Here is a 16,541-nt window from a genome sequence, read left to right as displayed (position 1 = left end):
TCAAAAACTTTTTCAGTTAAGTGGAATTTTCTTAACATTTAATCTTTTTTTAATTTAATAAACTTCCATCTTTTTTAATGAGAACTATTCTCCATTTTTTTAAAATTCCAAACTTTACTCAGATCCCAACAAACCACATTTTTCAACCTCTTTTAAATAATCAGACTATTGACAGAAATGCATTTTCAAGGTCATTTGGGTACGATGTCTCCAAGTCCATGTTGTTTTTCAATGTTTAATGCAAGAACTTGGCTCTTACTAAATTATTAGACTAAAATGAAGAACACACAATTTTATAAATTTAACAATTTTTCAATCTTCTTTAGTTGGGGGATGAAGAATGGAAATACACTTTTACTGTGAGGTTAATCTTTAGTACCACAAGTAAGAGCCATAAAGCCATATAAATTTAAATTTCAAGGCTGTTACATATCATCATTGTTCTGGTGGATAAGTTATACAGCTTTTTTCTTTCATTAAAATGGGGCATTAGCTACTACCTCCCAATGGCATCATGAAGATCAAAGACCACGGTTTATTGTGTGCCTATACAAGTACAGGTACTTAAATAGAAACCTGTTTATGGCATTAACTGACACTCAGGTCTCCTATCTGTATTTTTTCCCTAAAGAGAATCAATCCTAGGGGCTGGAGAAATGGCTCAAAGGTTAAGAGCACTGGCTACTCTTCCAGAGGTCCTGAGTTTAATTCCCAGCAACCACATAGTGGCTCATAACCATCTACAATGAGATCTGATGCAGGTAAAACACTCCATAAATAATAGATAAATAAATCTCTTTTTTTAAAGAGAATCAATCCTTCTTTCTTTAATAACAGAATCTTCAAAAAGGTTTTATTTTCCTTGTTAAAAGTCACATCTCCCTCTGCCTATAAAATAATATCATTTGACTGAACCCCAGTTGAGTTCCCAGGGAAAATAATTTACCTTCTTGTATAATATTAGATTTCACCTTCTATGTCTATAACCATAGTCAGGCCATTCACATTGATCTCTGAAAACAGGGAACATGCAGGCCAGGTGATGGAATTTATAAACTGTTAGGCTGCAAGCCTAAAGCTGAAAATGCTCATTCCATATCCCAAAGCAGAGAAGACCAATCTAAGACTAAAGGCAAAGGCAACACTGGGGAAATAGAGCCAACATATATAAACTCAGCCATTATCAATGATACTGTTACTGGGATCAGTTTGTGGGATCTGGACAAAATTCTCAGGGATACAGAAATTACTTAACTTCTAATCCCTTTCTTAGTAGATATTAGAGTTTGAACTAAAACCTAAGGTTCTTAACCATCAACTGTCTCACCACAATGACATGGATTTCTCACATAGAAGAGGACATACTCATGACTATCCTCAGTTATGCAAGAAGAAAGACTAATCCATTAAAGGAAACACTGCTTAGACATGTTTTATATGAGGTCTTAAGTTACTTCTGGAATCAGTATAAAATCCTGGGATGAAAGTTTCTATTTATAGTAGTTATGTTGGTGTTACTAGCAATCACTAGATAAGGCAAGAATAAGATGTTACATCCCATAATTATTTACAATTGCCATTGATTGCTTCCAGGAGTGGTGTGACTATTGCCTCTCACAGATAATTCTGAAGAGAGCTTGATGATGTGGAAAACCTATGATTTCATCTTCACGTTCCCACCCCTGCGGAAAATGCTGTTATTACCCATGGTCATTTAATGATTCAATTTAACACTAGAGAAAACCACCTGAGAACTAGTCACACTCTCCTACTAGGCTGGAAAGCAATGATTAAAGGACTTTTCTCTTAATTAAAGCTGGCTGAAAACTCCCCAACAGTTTCTATGCAATTTGAAGCAACTTGTTTCCAGGAGTGAATGTAATAACACATATTGCTTTGATTGACAGATTTCTTGTTGGACTCTGGAAGTGGTTCAGTATCAGTAAACACAGACCATGTGTCCAGAAACCCAGAGATTTTCACCAGTAGCTGTGGTGCTGTGCATCGCACAGGGTCTTGTGTCCTCTGTGGAAAAGTGAGGCAGGCTGAGACTCATAGAGGCCAAATGCCACATATATTTGGAGAGAAACAAAAACAAACACTGTGTCTAAAAGACCTTTGAGTTGTCATTACTTATCTGTCGAAGGCATTAGATTTCCAGCTACAGGGTGAGCAGCAGAGGCAGTAACATCAATAGATTGAGTAGAATGGGCTTTGGAGATTCCCATCACTTAAATAATGGCCTTGTTACTTTCCTGCTATGTGTCCTTGGTCCCATCAGTTAACCATTCTGTGTCATAGTCTTCTCATCTATTAATGATGATAATAAGTAGCTTTGCTTAGAAGCTTTGTTATGAGAATTGAAGAGCTTTAACTTTAAATAGCACATTCGTGCTGCTAATGCTTGATTGGGAAAGATGTGTTCCCATGCTCACAACAGAAAAAACAATATGGCTCTATTTATTTTACTTACTGGATGGACAAGCTAGAATTTACAAACAATTGTGTGCAATGCTTTTGCAAGGTAATGATTTTTATGACATTTGGTGGGCAGAGCTTTGGAAATCTACTTTTAGAATAGAACCCTTCTTCAAAGGATTAATAAGAAGGGACAGATGGGTGACATAGGAATGGGGTCTGTCTTTCTTACAACAATGTCATATAAAAATAAGATCTCATCTCAGCTAGAAAATATGGTAAATCAAGCATCGGTTACCCAGACATACCTTCATCTCTATACTCTTTCTTGTCTATCCTTCTAAGCAATGTTTTTCCTTATTTCTATCACTAAGGAACAAAAACAAACCAGCAAACCTCCTGTCAGGTCTCCTGGATTCTACTATGCACTTTCTAGTGCTTCAGTCCATGTGCATATACCTGCAGCCTGTGGTAAGCCTTATTTAGGGAAAGGTAGGTTCTTCAGAGCTTTTCTATTGGCACATATCATCACCATCATCTCCGTGATAAAGTGGGAGGACTATATTTATTTCAGTTACTTATCTGAGTCCTTTCTATATACAGAAAGCACACATACACACACACACACACACACACACACACACACACACACACACACAAACACACATGCACAAGACAATGACAACAGCAATAGCAAACAAACAAAAAGAGGACAGAAAATAGTGGGAGTAAAAGATGACTCTTCTTTTAAAAAAAAAGAAAAAAAACTATTAATTTTTAGATAAATACATAGTCATGATCGCTACTCATGAATATGGGACAAAATGAGAAAAATTGTTGATAAAGGTCTGGAGAAATGACTCATCAGATAAGAGCTGCTCTCACAGAAGACACAGTTGGATTCCCAGCACCCGTATCTGTGATTCCAGTTCCAAGGTATGGGATGATCTCTTCTGGCCTCTGCACACACTGCATGCACATGATACACAGCCAAAATGTATACATAAAATAAAAATAAACAAATCTTTAAACATGTTGACCAGAGGGGGAGACTGAAGAAGATATAGAGCTGGATTCCCAGACCCGAGAGGGGTCAACTTGGCTTTTGACAGGGCATCTCCAACAAGGAAAAGCATGAACAAGCTTCAATACGACCAGTCAGTCAGAAGTGAAATAAAGGTTGCTATTTGGGTTGGGGGATATGTTCCAGGAGACAAGAATTCAAATTCTCAGAACCTATGTAAAAAGCCATGAATGTGTGTAGCCTCAGCACTGTGTGTGTGTTGGGGGCAAAGACAGAAGAATTTCTGGGGCTAGCTGACTGCCAGCCTAGCTGTAGGTTCAGTGAGAGATTTTTCTCTCAAGAAAATGAAGCAGAGTGATAGAAGAGACACCCCACTTGATGTCCTAATGTGCACTCCTACACTCACATACACTCGGACACATTTCACAGGAACGCAAAACGAAGGAAAGGAAGAAAAATAAGTAGCCTCACTCCAAGTAGACATTTCTATGTTACTTGCCTGAAACTTTTTCAGGGCCTCCTCTCCTTCTCCACTTCCTTCTCCTCTTTGTCCCTCTCTCCTCCCCCCTTCTTTTGAGACACAGTCTTACTCTGTGATCAGCTTCCTTAGTTCTGAAATTACAGACATGTATCACATACCTGTAGATGTAACCAACCTTCTTATTAAATAAGAAACACAGAACCAATGCAAAGAAGAAAGCCAAGAGGTCAGAGCTAAGAGCTAAAACCTTACTCTTCCTCCTGCGGTGGTCCTACCTCTCTGAACCAGAGCTACTTTCTGTGTTAAAGTCCTTACACAGAATTTCTGTTCTGCCTTCTCATTTGTTGTAAACCCAACCACATGACCGCCTCGTCACAGCCTGTCTGTATAGACCTCCAGGTTTTCCATGATTGGTATTGAGATTAAAGGCATGTGTATCCAATAATGGCTGTATCCCTGACACACAGAGACTTACCTAGCTCTGCCTACCAAGTGCTGGGATTACTAGCGTACGCCACCACTGCCCTGCTTTCCTATGGCTTGCTAATAGCTCTGACCCTGGGCAACTTTATTTATTAACATACAAATAACTTTTTTTTTTTTTTTTTTTTTGGTTTTTCGAGACAGGGTTTCTCTGTGTAGCTTTGCGCCTTTCCTGGGACTCACTTGATAGTCCAGGCTGGCCTCGAACTCACAGAGATCCGCCTGGCTCTGCCTCCCGAGTGTTGGGATTAAAGGCGTGCGCCACCACCGCCCGGCTAAATAACATTTTAATACAAATAAAATATCACCACATACCCAGTTTATGTAGTGCTGAGGATTGAACTCGGGCCTTGTGCTTGCTAGTGACCATTCTACTTACTGGGCCAAGTCCCCAGTATATTTCCCACTATATTAGCTTTGTGAAAAAAATTCTCTAGGGCTGACCCTTGGTATTAGATAGTCAATTAGGGGGCTCAACTCTGGGGAACAGTCTACCTTGCTACAAAGTGACACTAAATGGACTCAGCAGGTTGTATTTATATATTTAATTACATAATAATTAATAAATAATAATTACATTAAAAAACTATGAGGCCATGAATTTAAGAGGGAGTTAGGGGGGGTCATAGGAGGAGTTAGAGGGAAGAGAGGGGTAATGATGTAAGAATAGTATACATATATGACATTTTTAAAAAAGGAAAGGAAATTTCTCTATCACAGCTCTCTAGCTTTCAAAGCGCACAAGGACTTTAGGGAAGTATTTCGAAATATGAAGGGCAAGTGCTGGATGTGGTGGCACACATATATACTTCCAGTGATTAGAAGGTAGAGGCAGGAGGATCATGAGTTCAAAGCCAGCCACAGCTAAGTAAGTATGTTGAGGCCACTCTGACTTTCATGAGACCTTGTCTAACTAAATAAACAAAGAAATGTTAACAAAGAGAAGGCAACAGGTAAACATGTACTCCTCTTTGACAGAAGTGTAGCAGTGAATGAAGCAGAAAGGCAGTGGGCAGCTGGAGTGAACCAGCTGAAAGTCCCTCCATGGTATCATTCCAGAGGCCCATGACCAGCCGGGTATCCCTCCATCATGTCATCCCAGAGGCTCATGATTAGCCAGGTATCCCTCCATCTTGTCATCCCAGAGATTCATGATTAGCCAGGTATCCCTCCATCACGTCATGCCAGAGGCTCATGATAAGCTGGGTATCCCTCCATCATGTCATTCCAGAGGTTCATGATTAGCCAGGTATCCCTCCATCACGTCATCCCAGAGGCTCATGATTAGCTGGGTATCCCTCCATCACCTCATCCCAGAGGCTCATGAGAGGCAATGCAATTTCAGAAGAGACTTCTTGATAATAGAGAAAGATACTTTTCTAGCCCTTGTTGTAGAGCTCATTGGCTCCTGAATGCCACTGTCCTGGTGATTCTGGGTTGTTTAAATAAGGAATACATAAACTCTCCTGGGAGTTAGTTCCTCTAACACTACTTCTAGAGGCAAAAGCCTGGAGACAGGTGACCTCTCTGTTTCATGGGCAGCTCAGGATGATCTGGGTTTGCTCTTCCACCTCATTAGGATACAGATTCTAACTCTAACTAAATTAGATATCAAAACCTCACCAGAAGGTTCCAGACCTTGTTCTTTTCCTGGATTTTGGATTGGGAACAGAAAAGCTAAAATTAACTTTTGTCACTTGCTTGATTTTCAAATTGAGCTATCTATTGCCATGGAGGAGGCTACCTCTAACAGAATTAGGAGCATGGTTAAGAAAACCAAGATTATGATTTTTTTGGCTTCATTTCTGTTCTATATTGTCTCTCTCCTTCTCCTCCCATTCTATTATTTCTTTTTTCATATGCATAACACTTTATAACATGTAGTTTATTGTTTATGTCCAATAGACATTATTTATCTGTATGTGAATTCTTACTGTAAACTTATTTGTAACTACTGAAAATATGAAGTTGAAGTTATATGCATAATTTCAGCATACTATTAAAAACAAGGCATAGGGCAGTGGCTATAGCTAATACTCATGCAAATATAAATACCTATATCATCTATATCTATATTTATAGTTATGGACTGAATGTTTATGCTCTTCCCAACATCAAAATTAAAGTCCTAAACTGAAGTTATGACAGCATTTGGAGTTGGAAGATAACTCAGTTTAGATGAGGTCATGAGGGTGAGGTAACAATGGCTGAATTTGTGTCCATGTGACAATTAGAAGAGAGAACAGGGCCCTTCTTCTTTCTACTACATGAGGGTACAGCCATGTGCAGGTCAGGAGGAGCCCCCAAACCGAGTAAATCTGATGGTACCTTCACCTTGGTCTTTCCAGTTTTCAGGATGGCACATAGAAACATTTGCTGTTTATGTCACCAATCCATAGCATTCTGTCCCAACAGCCTGAGCAAAGTATAGCCCTGTGACTTTATGCATTTGACAATTCATAGACACATTTGACAATTCCAACACAGCTGGAATGCTAATTGAGAAAGCAGGGTTGCTGGTTATATCTCATAAGATAAAAAGAATGCCTAAAAGATCTTAAATAAGGAAGAGGGACAAGATCTGCTGTTACACCAATTCAGATCTACTTATTTACACTGGAAACCTTTATTTGAATATGTAATATATGTGTATAAGATGCTTTAATCAATAACAATTACAGTGACTTAAAAAATGTCTCATAAGGTCATCTGAACAAGTGGTTCTCATTCTGTGGGTCACAATCTTTTTGGCAAACCTTTATCTCCAAAAATACTTACATTACTATTCATAAGTAGCAAAACTGCAGTTATGAAGTAGCAACAAAAATAATTTTATGGTTGAGGCTCACACAACATGAGGAACTGTATTAAAGGGTCACAGCATTAGGAAGTGTGAAAACTACTAAGTACCAAAGCAATACTTACAAAGTCCCTGCAGTTCACTAATATTAATGATCCATTAAGGGTTTATGAAAAAAATGGTGGCACAACTTTTAAGAGTATCTGAAGATGTTTATTATCCCAGGGTCCTATCCTGTGCTCAGAAAGGTGATGATAGCTTAGTTGGCCAGAAAATGGAGTCAGACTTACCAGTAGAACCTATTTGGAACCACTGATTCCTGGATAAGCTGCCATCTTCTGCCAAATTCAGCAGAGCTGTACAACTGGAGAGAGAAAGAGAGAGAGAAGAAATAGATCAGCATAGTGGGACCTCGTTCTTGTTCTTGAATTCATCAATACCAATACCTGTCATTTCAAGGTAAGGACATCATCTCTGTTTTTGATGTCAATTCTGCAAGTCAGATAGCAACATCTCACTTCAACACAATGGGAGTGGGGCTAAGGGCTTATATGATGTGCTGTGAATCTTATGTTCAGTAAATAGTGAGGCAAACTGGGATTCATACAGTGTTCTGCCTGGTGGCAATGTCTTCTGCCCTCCTTTATAACCTTAGCAACATATAATTGGTAGTATCTAGGGTAAAATCAGTACTTAGTTTCTGAAGATCCCACTATGATACCTTATCTTTATGGAAACTGAGATTCTTGAAACAACCAAAGAGGAAGGAAGGCAGAGGGTACTTCTAGAGGCCTGGAGAAACAAGTGGAGTCTAAAGAAATAACAGGATTCAAATTGACAAAATCCACATTGATTACAAAAGGGTGAGCAGGGCGTCAAAATTGTAAGATAGGTAGGGCTAACATATGAATAAACAGGGTCTATCTCTATATGTTTGCATGAGCCAATCACGGAAAACAGAATATTGGCATAGCCATATCTGATGGGAATGGCAAAAGTCATAAAGCCAGCAGAGCTGCTTGATGAAGATCCAACAAAGCTAAGTCTCATGATGGCTGCCATTCCACCTTTGATTTTTATCTTCACCTGTTGCATACTTGAGGGACTTTTAATATTTGTACAATTTGGGGATATTGGATTGATGGGAAATTTCATATGATTCATTTATGCCTTTTCCCAGAAGTACTGCTTCTAAGCTTCCCCAGGAAAGTCCTGAACACACTACCCCTCCTGCTTTTATGGTAATATCCTTATCTAGTTGAAGTTATTCCTTATGCCTTGGAGGTTGTGACACACATAAAGAAGCCAGAGGTCTCCTTATGAGGCTATGAGACATTCTTGAAACATCTGTCACTGTACTTATACAGGAACAAGATATTCAAAACAAACTCAAAATGGTCAACAAGATTCAGTGGGCTAGAGGAGTTGGCCACAGTTCGGATTGCAAGCCTCTTTCCTCTATACACTCAGGCAATTATGTGGAATATACAGCAACAATGTTAGATTACCTGAAATTACCTCAACCCTACACAGAGATTTATTTTGATGACAAAAGTATGAGTGGAAAGCTGATAAGAGAATGAGATGCCAGGACCTCTCTTTCTTAGAAAAGTTAGCACATGCAGAGCCACTGTGGTGTCACATAACCAAGGAATGACAGAATGCCAGGATCAGACACATAAACAAATTCTACAAAGATAGAAAATATAAACATTGTATTATGAATAATAACTGCAGCAGCTTTGGCCTGAGGATTTTTCTTGGGCACTCTGACCATTCAGAGCTAATAATACACTGCTTGGGACATGGCAATATGCCTGGGCTGGCTTGAAGATTTTGTTTTGGTCTAGTGTTTTTGTAGTCACAAAAGCTACTGGCCTGAGAACAGGCTGTCATATGCCTCTAGATTTTTTTAAAGTTGGGTTATTATGAATAATGCTGCTACGAACATAGTTGAGCATGTGTTCTTGTGGTATGATTGAATATTCCTTGGGTATATGCCCAAGAGTGGTATAGCTGGGTCTTAAGGTAGATTGATTCCCAGTTTTCTGAGAAACTGCCATACTGATTTCCAAAGTGGCTGTACAAGTTTGCACTCCCACCAAGAGTGGAGGAGTGTTTCCCTTGCTCCGCATCCTCACCAACATAAGCTGTCATCAGTATTTTTTATCAATACCATTCTGACAGGTGTAAGATGGTATCTCAGAGTCATTTTAATTTGCACTTCCCTGATGACTTTTGATGTTGAACAATTCCTTAAATGTCTTTCAGCCATTTGAGATTCTTCTGTTGAGAATTCTCTGTTTAGTTCTGTAGCCCATTTTTTAATTGGATTGTTCAATATTTTGATGTCCAGTTTCTTGAAATTCTTTATTTATTTTGGAGATCAGCCTTGTGTCAGATGTGGAGTTATATGTTCATAGCAGCATTATTCATAATAGCCAGAATCTGGAAACAACCTAAATGCCCCTCAACCAAGAATAGATAAAGAAAATGTGGCACATATACACAATGGAGTACTACTCAGCAGTAAAAAACAAAACAAAACAATGATATCATGAAATTTGCAGGCAAATGGATGGAACTAGAAAATATCATCCTGAGTGAGGCAACCCAGACTCAGAAGGACAAACATGGTATGTACTCACTCACAAGTGGATATTAGATGTAAAGCAAAGGATAACCAGACTACAATCCACAACTCCAGAGAAGCTAGCTAACGAGGACCCTAAGAAGGACATATAGATCACCCAGCAATGGAGAAATAGGTGAGATCTACATGAGCAAACTGGGGGTGAGGGGAGTAATAGAGGGCAAGGGATGGGGGATGAGAACATAAGGGAATGGGAAGTTAGAGCTGGAAAAGGGACAGAGTGGGGGAGCAAGGAAAGAGTTCCCATGATAAATGAAGACATAGGAATAGGGAGAAACAGGGTGCTACGGAAGTTCCCAAGAATCCACAAGGATGACCCCACCGAGAGGGTGCCTGAATTGGCCCTACTCTGGTAATCAGATTAGTGAATACCCTAAATGTCATCATAGAGCCTCCATGCAGTGACTGATGGAAGCAGATGCAGAGATTCACGACCAGGCGCCAGGCGGAGCTCCAGGAATCCAATTGATGAGAGAGAGGAGGGATTCTATGAGCAAGGGACATTGAGATCATGATGGGAAAACATACAGAGACAGCCAGCCAAACTAGTGGAAGCGCATGAACTGTGGACCAATAGCTCCCATGGTACTGGACTAGGCACTCTAGATAGGTGAGACAGTTGTTTAGCTTTAACTGTTTAGGGGGCCCCCAGGCAGTGGGATCGGGATCTGTCCCCGGTGCATGAGCGGGCCATTTGGAGCCCAGTGCCTATGGTGGAACACATTGAGCAGTCTTGGTGAAGTGGGGAGGGGCTTGGACCTGCCTCAACTGAATGTACCAGGCTCTGCTGACTCCCTATGGGAGAACTTGCTTGGAGGAGGTGGGAATGAAGGGTGGGTTGGGGATAAGGCTGAGGGACAGGAGGAGAGAGGAGATGGGGATCTGTGGTTGGTATGTAAAATGAATAGAAAATTTCTTAATAATAAAAATAAAAAATAAAATAAAAAAGAATTCTACAAAAAAGTTGGGTAAAAATGATAACTCTGTTTATTAATGATGTCAAAACTTGAGGGAGAATAATTGAAAATGATAACTCTGTTCTGTCATCATTTATTAATGATGACTGAAAGATGGGCAAAAGGAAGTGCAACACATGTCCAAAAACAAAAATGACATGATCTATGTTTTGGAACAACATAAATGTATCCCTGCTTACTAAATTCTGTATAACTATAAAAGCACTCTGGCTACTAGTCAATCAGGCTGCAAGATTCTCCCGACCACCATGGCCTGGCTCCCTGGCTTCCCTGCCAACTCCTCACATCCTCTGCTGGGACCTGCCCCTCCCGGAACGGCTCCAGTCAGAGTCGGAAAAGCCGTACTGAGATGTGCGTCCCTTCTGTCCATCTCCTGTAACACAAAACACACAAGTGTCCCAAGTCTGATTTCTCCATCACTGCTGTTGCATCCACTCATCCTCAGACCTTGTCCTCATCCAGACCTGGACTCCGGCAGAATATCAATTCAAAGAGAACACACTCAATTCCAGAGGCCATGAACTAATACTAGTCTTGGCTTTTTGTTTGTTTGTTTTTGTTTTTTTTTCCTTTTATCAAAAATAGATTATTTTTTCATACAGTATATCCTGATTATAGTTTCCTCTCCTTCTACTCCTCCTAATGTCTCCCCATCTTCCCTCCCCTCCAGATCTTTCTGTCTCTCACTAGAAAATAACAGGCTTCTAAGAGATAGCAACCAAACACAACAAAATAATAATATAAAGTAAAAACTATAATATCAAAGCTGGACATTGTAGACCAACAGGAGAAAAAGAGTCCCCAAAACAAGCCCAATGATCATAAACCTACTTGTTCTCACTGTCAGGAGTCCTATAAAATATAAAACTGAAAGGTATAATATGTCTATATAAAGGACCTGGTGCAGATCCATGCACACCATGAGTTTTCTGCTTCAGTCTCTGTGAGCGCAGGTGTGCCTTGCTCAGTTGATACAGAGGGCCTTGTTCTCTTTATATCCTTCATCCCCTCTGGCTCTTTCACTCTTTCTACCCTCTCTTGGGTAGGCTTCCCTGAGCTCTGAGGGGAGGTATTTTATGGAGACATCACAGTTAGACTCCCTCTCTCTGCAAAATATCTGACTGTGGGTCTCTGCATCTGTTCCCATCTGGTGCAGTAGGAAGTTTCTCTGATGATGACTAAATAAGGCATTGATCTATGAGTATAGCAGAATATCATTAGGAGCTGTTGTATTGATTCTTCTTTTAGACCACTAATGTTTAGTTTTATCCTAGGTCTCTGGACTATCTAGTCTCTGGTTCTTGTTACCCTAGCACTGCCAGGTATAATTCTTTCTTGTGGAGTGGGCCTTAAGTCAAAACAGGCATTGATTGTCTACTCTCACAAGTTCTGCTAGGCTTTATAGGAGCAAGCGAAGGAAACTCGGATTATAAGACCCTAGACCACACAGACCAGGCTCTTATTGTAATTCAAGGTTTTTCCATGCATTATCTCATTCACCGCTTGTCACTTCATTTCTGTGACGTATAAAGTTGTTGTGATCATTCTACGGATGGCCACACAGGTGGCAACATTTCACACTGCCATACTCTCCAAGGGCAACTGTATTGTGAGTCCCTGCTCATGAGGCATGGCTTAACTCTCCATACACTCAGTGACACAAGTATCTTTTATTTCTCTCTCTTATGACTTGTACTTCATTTCTCCTTCTCATTTCTGCTCTGATAGTCTCCATGTCATCCCAGGACCCTGTGTACCCAACTGTCCTCTTATGGAAGTTTGAAGAATCTCTTTTTCTCTAGGTATATTGTGTCCAGAGTGGTCAGCTACTGATTAGGAAAAAAAAAAAACAAAAAAACAAAAAACAAAAAAACAAAAAACATGTGGGACATCTCTCTCGTGTCTGTGCCTGATGTATGATACACCTGACCCTCAACATCTAATCTCTGCACTTGCCATCTCCCACACTGAGTGGATGGTGAGTCATTGTACTGAGTAGAAGCTTTACCTGCCTCCTCTTCTCTTTCCAGCCACACAGACTGTACAACAAAAAAGGTCAAATGACTCACCAGGTGACTCACCAAAGCTGTTGATGCACCAAGCATGCCCAAAGAATAACTTACTTCAATTGAGTATTTACTGGCTCTTGGAAGAACCAGTCATGACACTGTTCACTTGTCCAAGACACATCCTGCAATCTAGAAAGGACGAGATACCTGGCAGTGAAGGCAAGCTACTCATTGGCTCCACTGTATAGTATTTGATCCTCCAACTCATGTATGTGAAGAATTGTTGGGTGCTACCATCTATGTTTGTTTTTTGTCTTTGACATTTTGTTTCAAAGTCTTGTTGTATAACTTTACTTTTGTCATTCATTGCCAAAGTTGGAATGTTGAGTGTCCCTAGTAGGCTCACCTGTAAAAGGTAGGGTTCCTCAGTGATACCAGTGGGAGGTAGTGGAATCTTTGAATAGGGGAGCATTCTAGGAAGACAATTAGTCACTGGGGGCATATCCTAAATGTCCCTGTGTCACCATAGTGGCTTCTCCACTCTCTTTTGTGCTGTCAGTCCATAAAGTTAGCAGTGTTGCTCAGTTTCTCATGATAGGCTGATTTACTGCTGGCTGAAGCTATAAGTCAAATAATCTTTTCTCTTAATAAACTGATTAACTCAGGTATTTTATTATGGTGGTGAGCAATGTTTGCAGTCATGCAAGGCAGAAAACAGGGTTCTTGGGAGCACTTCATGCTACACACACACACACACACACACACACACACACACACACACACACACACACTTCTGTGCATGGTTGTGCAAATGTTTGTGTGTGTGATTGATTATAGTCATGTACGTGACACAATGCTTACATGGAGGTCAGAGGGCAACTTTGAGTATCAGTCCTTTCCTTTCATCTTGTTTAAAATGAGGTCTCTTGTTCATACTTTGCATGTCAGAGTACCTGAGCTGGAAGCTTCTGTGGATTCTCCTTTCAGTTCTTCAACTTTCCATTGGAAAGCTAGGATTACAGGTGTGTGCTACTGTGCCTGCCTTTGTGTGGGGTCTGTGTATCTGAACTCAAGTCTTCATGCTTGGATGGCAAATACTTTTTGCATTGAGCCATCACCCCATGCTAGATACATTTTAAGAATACCAAAGCAAGATGGAAAGACAGCTTTCCTCACAGAATTAAAAAAGGGCAAGATAACGTATTCTTTCTATTCTCAGAACCCAAAGATCCTGTGAATGCACAGCTCAGTTCCTGTTCCAATCATGCTCTGAACATCTTGCATTTTGATACAGAGTAGAACAACAGCAAGTTCTTGATCTCTCTCTCTCTCTCTCTCTCTCTCTCTCTTTCTCTCTCTCTCTCTCTCTCCCTCTCTCTCTCTCAATGAGTTAAAGTGAACATAATCCTTGCAACTGTGGTCTATATTTAAATATATATTAATATCTGCATTTCAGTATGTAGAAGAACCAAGATGGCTAAAATAACAGTTCTGTACGTGAAAGCTGGACTCACACAGATTCTCCATAATAACATATAAGCTTTGAAGGCCCATGGAGGACGTCAGGCACCGCCACCTATGTTCCTAAGTAGAACTCACCTCTGTGGAGAATTGTTGGGTGCTACTATCTATGTTTGCTTGGTTTTTGTCTTTGACTTTTAAACTTCACCTACTCAGCCTGGACTCAGAGCCTCAGAGCCTATGAAACAGTCACTTATGTCTCCTGATATCGGTAGGTGCTATCAGACGGCTGCTTTGTTATTTGTGAGCATGTGGAGGGCCCACAAACATCAGGCATATACAGCAATCCAATAAACCAAGTGTATCTTCTGCAGCTCAGTGGCATCCTTCACAGTTCCACTTGGGGAAGCCACCCTTCACCCTTTGTTCTTAGTGGGTGGGCCTTCTCACCTTTCCCACACATCTGGCCACATTGTGCCTGATATGCCTTCAACACTGCTATTCTGTCAAAGTTCGCGTTAGGACTTCTGTCCTTCAGTGCTGATCTTCCTCTACTGCTTACCTCTAACAGCACCTTCTCTGTAAGCCTTCCCTTACACACCAAGGTTCCCTTTGGCCTCCTTCTCCAAAGATCTGTGTTCTAGAAATATACATTCCACCTACTGGATATGTATCAGAACTAACTGTTTCAGTAGTCTCTGATGGCCTTCTAACAGTGAAAAGTGGGATTCTTGTTTACATTTAAAAAAAAAAAAAACACTTTTAAATGTCTGAGAATATTCTCCAACTTTTAAAAGAGACAGAAAAATTCCAAAGCTTACCAATCCCACATTTCTGCATCCACAGGTATCTAGAACATAGTAGATATTCAAGGCAAAAAGTATTGATGTTTTACAGTGGAGTCCCCTTATCATGAATATGCATAATAAAAAGCTCAGGTTTCAGTACTTGGACAATGAAAATCTATATAGGGGAATATATTTTGTTTAAATGGATATACAGTCCAAGGTCAGTAGCTTCAAAGAAAAATTTCTTTCAGCACATTTGGAAGTCCTAAGGATTTTCATGTGGGTCATTGCAAGTTTACCTCTAGACAAACCTGCCTTCTATACTGTGAATATTCTTCAAACATTTTCTCCCTGGGAAGTTAATTGTCAAGCCTGGTGTTACAGCAAGAAAGGAGGAAAACAACAACTCTCAGCCATTCATGTTAATATGTTAATTAAACCTACAGAGTTTGACAGCAAAGTTCTAAGCAAAGAAGGGAAGAGAACAGTATTGAAAAATCTTGTGCCCTGAGTAGGGCTCAGCTGCTAGTGCAATGGCTTTTCCTGAAGAAGCCAGTGCCCCTTAATAAAATTCATAGTGCTGGCAGCACCGAAATAAGATTTATTTCCCTCCCCGCCTTTCTCCAGCTCCAAGGTTTCTTTGACTGTCAGTACACAGAACTGAGAAGTATCATTACTATCTGTCAAATGCAAGGAAACAGCAGCTGCTTTCTCCAACAATGCCAAGCCTCCAGAAAAAAAGAGGGAGGGGGGACTTGGAAGAGAAAGGAAGAGCATTTGAGCTACTTTCAGGAGAACAATGTTCACCTGCTAACCTTCTGTCCTGGGCTCAGACATAATGCTTATGTAGTCTTTGAATTGATTCCACTAACATTGTATGAAATGAAATATGGGGAAAGAGTAGAAGGAGCAGAAATGCCTAATAGGCAGTAGGGAGAGAGGCTGGTTAACTAAGAATGTGAGGCAGAAAACCTTTCTTTTCTAAAAATCAGTGTATGGTATCTGAGATCACTTCCGTGCTTTAGCAAATGTAACTTAATAATCAAAAGCTCATCATTCCTCCATGCTCAAGGCTTCTTGTCAGCTGGTCTGGGCTGTCAACACTTCTCTTTTCTGTCACACTCATCTTCTGAGGGTTTAGGGTGAAGAATTCTTACATTGGCTTGTTTTCATGTCTGCTTTTGTCTATTGTGGGAAAGGTGATGGTAAAAATGCAAGGAAGCAATACCAAGGTTTAGTTTTCTTGTGATCTGGAGCCAACTGTCAGCTATCTATAGAGTCATCCTTTGTAAGCCCCAGGAACTGTGAGTTAGATGATGGACAAGTGTGATAGAGCAGACTGCCACAGGAGGATACAAGAGCTTGACCATGAGAAGGAATGAGCTGCACTGGCTTTATGATGGCTTCCTAATATACACAAAAATGTGGCCAGAGAAGAAGACGATAA

The 16,541-nt window shown here is 40.3% G+C and overlaps 1 protein-coding gene across 6 annotated transcripts in view; it reads right to left on the bottom strand.

Annotated features, from left to right (window-relative positions):
- Sorcs1 (sortilin related VPS10 domain containing receptor 1) overlaps positions 1 to 16,541 on the bottom strand; it is a 555,377-nt gene that overhangs the window by 180,205 nt on the left and 358,631 nt on the right. For all 6 annotated transcript variants that reach the window (XM_052714730.1, XM_052714729.1, XM_052714725.1 and 3 more), the window contains exon 5: positions 7,497 to 7,570. In XM_052714730.1, coding sequence (XP_052570690.1) covers positions 7,497 to 7,570 — 74 coding nt within the window. The remainder of the gene's footprint in view (positions 1 to 7,496; positions 7,571 to 16,541) is intronic.

This window comes from Peromyscus californicus, unplaced genomic scaffold (genome assembly GCF_007827085.1).
Source record: "Peromyscus californicus insignis strain IS unplaced genomic scaffold, ASM782708v3 Scaffold_4__1_contigs__length_199733344, whole genome shotgun sequence".
NCBI classification, from domain to species: Eukaryota; Metazoa; Chordata; class Mammalia; order Rodentia; family Cricetidae; genus Peromyscus; species Peromyscus californicus.
The sequence above is the reverse complement of the archived record's forward strand: the minus strand, read 5'-3'. Positions and strand labels throughout refer to the sequence as shown.